The sequence below is a fragment of the Anoplophora glabripennis genome, unplaced genomic scaffold, assembly GCF_000390285.2.
Source record: "Anoplophora glabripennis isolate ALB-LARVAE unplaced genomic scaffold, Agla_2.0 scaffold1620, whole genome shotgun sequence".
Taxonomy (NCBI): domain Eukaryota; kingdom Metazoa; phylum Arthropoda; class Insecta; order Coleoptera; family Cerambycidae; genus Anoplophora; species Anoplophora glabripennis.
Window position 1 is genome coordinate 17,485 of NW_019417703.1, and position 5,440 is coordinate 22,924.

Consider the following 5,440-nt stretch of genomic DNA (forward strand, 5'->3'; position numbering starts at 1 on the left):
TTTCCTCTAAGACATGTGTACACATATATAGGAATAGTCAATATTACTTAACCTAAGATGACAGAAATTCATCTACAGAATAAATAGACCTGTCCACTAAAAATAACTTTAATTTACATTTAAAACTTTTAAAAAACTGGATTCGCTTTAGTTCTTCTGGCAGATGATTGAAAAGCTTCAAACCAAGATAGTTAGGGGAATTTCGTGATATATTAGATTTATATAGGGGCATCCGAAAGTCACTATTTTGACGCGTATTAATTGAGTGAATGTCCCTGTTCATTTTGAATGTTGCTCGATTTTTAAAAATATATATGCACAGTTCAAAAATTAATAATCCTGAAAGAGTTAACACACCAAATTCCCTAAACAAAGCTTTGCACGTGTGATAACTTGGAATACCCGCAATACATCTCAATATCCGTTTCTGGGCAATAAATACACCAGGTGATAGGGTAGTATCCCCCCAAAAACATACACCGTATCTCAAACGGGAGTCAACTTGAGCGTAATACAAATTCATAAGTTGTTGCTTCGTCAGAACTGATTTCAAGTTTCTAAACAAGTAACACAGAGAATTTAATTTTGCTATAAGGCTGGTGCAGTGCTCTTTCCAATTTAGGCACTCATCCAATGTGAAACCTAGAAAATTGACGGTTGTTATAGTATCAGACAATGGAGAATTGTATACCTGAACATTTAGTTTAGAACATTCTTTCTGATAATTATGAAATCTAATGTAAGATGTTTTTGAGGGATTAAAATATAATGAGTGAGAGCCACACCAATTGCTAACATTATTTAGGACCGAGTTGCATTTGAGTGCCAGTGCATCATCAGTTTTATCAGATACAATTAGCGACGTATCGTCAGCATACATAACTGGGAATGCAGCGGAGATTAAGCTATCAAGTTCACTCGTGTACAACACAAATAATACAGGTCCCAATATCGAGCCCTGTGGCACACCCATACCCACTTCCTTGTATCCTGAATTTATTCTTTGAACGGTACCAACTGAGGAACAAGAAATACTTACATATTGTGTTCGATTTTTGAGAAATGAAGAGATCCATTCATAGGCCACCCCCCGTATACCATAGCCATCTAGCTTTTGTAATAATTTTTCATGATTCACACAGTCGAATGCCCTGCTGAGAGATTTATTGATTGGTATGTGGATAGCATTTATTATTAACTCTATAAGTTGTACCAATTTATAAAAAAAAAAAATTAATTTTGTTGTTTTATTAAATAAATAATTAGATAAAAATACTAATTTGACAGATTTGAAATATTTTTCAAAATCATTCCTCTGTGTTTAGTTTGTAAAACAATATCAATCCATCTGATGTGATATATCAACAAAAAACAAATGGCCAACGCCCTGTTTCATTTTATCATATTTATTTTAGTTCTCAATTTTTCGGTTTATGAGTTGATGGTTGTTTGTAATACGGTAGGTAATTCTGTGACTTTTTGCTTGAAGTATTAGTTTTTTTACTGGAATCGAAATATAATTTGTCCAGTAGTGTTTAGTTTTACAGTAAAATTTAAATGGTTTAGAGAAGGGTTTTCTGTAGTGTGTTTGTGTGCCTTTGCTATTAAACTTTTGTGTGTAATTTCGAAAAAAACATAGTTGAATAAAAGAATTAATCTTGCCGAAAGGTTTTTGTCTCTATATCATTTTGTTTAAGAAAAACACGTAAATATCTTCAAATACAGGAAGTAAATTACAATGAAGAGATAATTATGGGTCACCCTGTATATACTGCCTCAGTCTGGCTTGGAATCGCTGTATATATCTATTACATTATCACTATCGTCAATTAAAAAAAAATGTGTCATTAAATAAATGGTACGTCAGGTTAAGCTTAATGTAACAAATAGGTATAATTATTTGAAAATTGCAATAATTTAAGTGCATTCAAGTAGCCGCTGTACAAAATTTTTACATTTTTTTTGTAATGAACTCAGTTTATAAACCCAAAGTATTAGAAGTAATAGTTAGTACACAATCAACGCAGTACATTCAAACTTAAGCACTTCAAAATGAAATTTGTTTTCGCCGTTTTGTTCATCGTTGCTGTAATGGTACATACGTAATCCTGATTAAATAGAATATTTTTATACAAATCACTGAAAATTCGACGAAATGTAAATTTTTTTGGGATTTAAACATAAAATTCAACCTTTATAGATTAAAAAAATTGTAGCATTATTTATAACAGTAACATTTCAAGTTTTCAACTTGACAAAAATGAACGTGTTTTTTTTTCAGGCTGAAAATAAGGCATTCGCTCAAGGGCAAGGACAAGGCCAGTTTGGAGGTTCCGGCGGAGGACAAATGGGAGGAAGCGGGGGAATGGAAGCCACGGGAAGCATGGGAGGGAGCGCGGGAGGGAGCATGGGTGGAAGCATGGGAGGAAGTGGGGGAGGAAGCACGGGCGGAAGCATGGGCGGAAGCATGGGAGGAAGTGGGGGAGGAAGCATGGGAGGAATGGGAGGAAAATAAAGATAATTTTAACTCGATATAACATAACACAAATGTGACAATAAAGAAGTACCAACAAAAATCAATATTTGTTTCATTTACCGTAACGTAGGTTGCTATATCGCCAGGGTTATTCAAAAAGAGTGGTCTGTATGAATGCACAAGAAATACAGAAAGAGGATAATTGAAAATGGCTTCCCACTATTGTCTCTTATCTTCTTTATATCTTGAATTTGATATCAGTATCTCTAAATGCACATGAAACACAGTAAAACGGCAGGAACCTAAAAAACTATGAGTCGATAATTCCTTTAATTAACACACCACGTGTCCCTTTTATTTAAATTTTTTGTATCCTCACAGTGGGCCCATGCTATCGAGTTTGAGTCACCCTGTACATATTTATTTTCCGTCCCACCTTGTCGTTGCGTTTGTTTCAAACAGTTGGTTTATTTACCATTAAAAACTTTCTGAGATAAAGATGTATTTCAGAATTTCAAAAAGTAACCGCATTACTTCTCGTGTAATATTTGAGGTTAAAGATTAAATAAAACAAACATTTACGTTAGTGCTTTTATTTCACAGTATCCAAATTTCCTATTATTTATTTTCTACCAGCTCCACCGCCACCTCCAGCTCCAGCACCAATGTCAGCTCCAGCGCCTGCGTTGAATCCAAATCCGGCCCCCAAACCGGCCTGTCCTCCAGCGCCACCTCCACCTTGTCCCCCTCCACCTCCTCCTTGAGCCGACACCTCCTGCCTTGTCTAAAAAACGAAAACAAATGTAAAAGGTTCTATTTAAAATGTTAAAAACATGAAAAAACATTGACAAAAAAAAGCCATAAGCAAAAAGCAGTGGCTTACTCAAATTTTTGGAACATCCTGTATATCAAGTGAACTTTTCATGAAATTCTGTAACGTAAATTACTGTCATATATCTTTTATTTTTATCTATCAAAAATAAATAGTACATTTATCTACAAACGCATTTATAATTTTTTTACATTATACAATCGAGCAATCCTTTGAAAAAAAAATGACACGAACCTGACGTATGTATTTCTTTACGTTTAAATTTTGTTAAAAAATGAAATATACATATTTATAATCACTTACAAGCATAAGAGCTGCCATGAAGATTAGAGCAAATATAAACCTCATTTTGATTCTGGAGAAACACTTCAATATAAAACGCATGCAACTCACGGTTTATATAGGTATTTTTTGAACAAAAAAAATTGCGTGTTAGATATGTTGTACATTTCCTTGATTTTCGTGTGAAATGCTTGTTAATTCAGATTTATCACAGTTATTAAATAATTAGTACCACAACGATGCATTAACAATGTCGCTATAAAATAATTAAATTTATATTATAATGACTGTACATGTTTGTTTACCTTTTGATTTTTCTATTTCCAGTCTATTTTTAACATACAGGTCACAAGGTTGCTAAAAAAAAAATAATTACTTCAATGATCAAGTCAAAGATTAATTCAAAATTATTTATAGAAATAAAATTTTAATAAAAAAGGATAGGAAGAGACATCAATAAATCATATAGTTTTTTAAAGAAATAAATGGCAAGTACCATATACAAAATTATCAAATCATGAAAAACAATGTCTTTTGTAATGATACTTTTTTTTAAGTATAAATAATTGGAAATACATAGGTATCTTTCTTTTGATGGTCAAGAAATAAATTATAATTTTTTCCAATCAATCAAGGTAACTTTTTCTTTATTTTTGGGTATTTTGCCACCTGCGAAAAAATTTAAAAAAGTCGTAAAATAGACCCTTGCGTCAAATGGATCAGTCAAGGGATGTTTTTATGAAAATAGTTTTGCCTAACCAAAAAATTTCACGCTGAAAAAAGCAGACAAATACAAAAATACTTCACTTAATGTCGCTCACTTTGGAAAGGTCGTTAATGTTTCGAAAATCCACAATTTTCGTCTTCTGAACTTTTTTTACTTTTGGAAGCGTCTTTGATAATAAATTCCGTAGGTAAAATATTTGTTGTTTGAAAAACTGTTTTAATGTTGAATTTGTTACCTATTTTATCTTATTTTTTCCGATAGTGCAGTTATACAGTATATAGAATTTTTATTGTGGATGCAATTTTTCTTTGTTGTCTAACAGAATTTGTCTTATTTCCGATATCGCTAGAGACTGTTTCAACAACAAAATTCTCAGGGTATTAATTACACAGGTCAACAAGAGTCAAGAAGCAGACACACTAATATGCATTCCCGAAGGATTTTGGTGCGCTGAATCCGAATCTGGCCGCAGAATTGCTTATCACCACAGAATTTTGAGATATCCTAGCCTAAAAGTGCAAAAAACACTGTTTTTCGTCATATTTGAGGTTATATAGTAATGCCATCTTTTCTTTTTAAAACAAAAATACATATAACTAAAAAGTACAAGTCTCCCTCTTTCGAATGCCGTTGAGTTTGCTCAAATATCCTTTTTTTTCGTTGAGATATCACATGTTGAAATTTCTAAGTTTATCAGTTATGCGAAAATATACTAAGGATCCCTTAGACGTCAAACAGTTGATTGGAGTTCAGAAACTTCATACTCAGAAACCTTCAATACATACGAACTCAAACTCACAAACTCCAAATCCACAAACCCACAAACTCCAAACCCACAATCCCTAAACCCACAAACCCCAAATCCCACACAACCCGAATCTACAAACTCCAAGCTTACAAACCCCAAGCCCACCAACACCAAACCTACAAACCGTATGGGTATGAAGTTTCTGAATTGCAATCGACTGCTTGATGTCTAAGGGATCCTTAGTAGATTTTCACATATTAAGAAACTGAGAAACTTAAAAATTTCAACATGTGATATCTCAACGAAAAAAAAAAGATATTTGAGCAAATTCAACGGCATTCGAAGGAGGGAGCCTTGTACTTTTAGATTCAATGT

At 33.0% G+C, this 5,440-nt stretch overlaps 1 protein-coding gene across 1 annotated transcript; it reads right to left on the reverse strand.

Moving 5' to 3' along the window:
- Nucleotides 1-3,053: 3,053 nt before the first annotated feature.
- LOC108915182 (putative glycine-rich cell wall structural protein 1) lies at nucleotides 3,054-3,722 on the reverse strand. The gene is made up of 2 exons (XM_018721153.1): nucleotides 3,612-3,722; nucleotides 3,054-3,260 (listed from the first exon to the last, which is right to left on the reverse strand). The coding sequence occupies exons 1-2, from the start codon at nucleotides 3,690-3,692 to the stop codon at nucleotides 3,099-3,101; spliced, it is 243 nt and encodes an 80-aa protein (XP_018576669.1). The 5' UTR covers nucleotides 3,693-3,722; the 3' UTR covers nucleotides 3,054-3,098.
- Nucleotides 3,723-5,440: the final 1,718 nt, after the last annotated feature.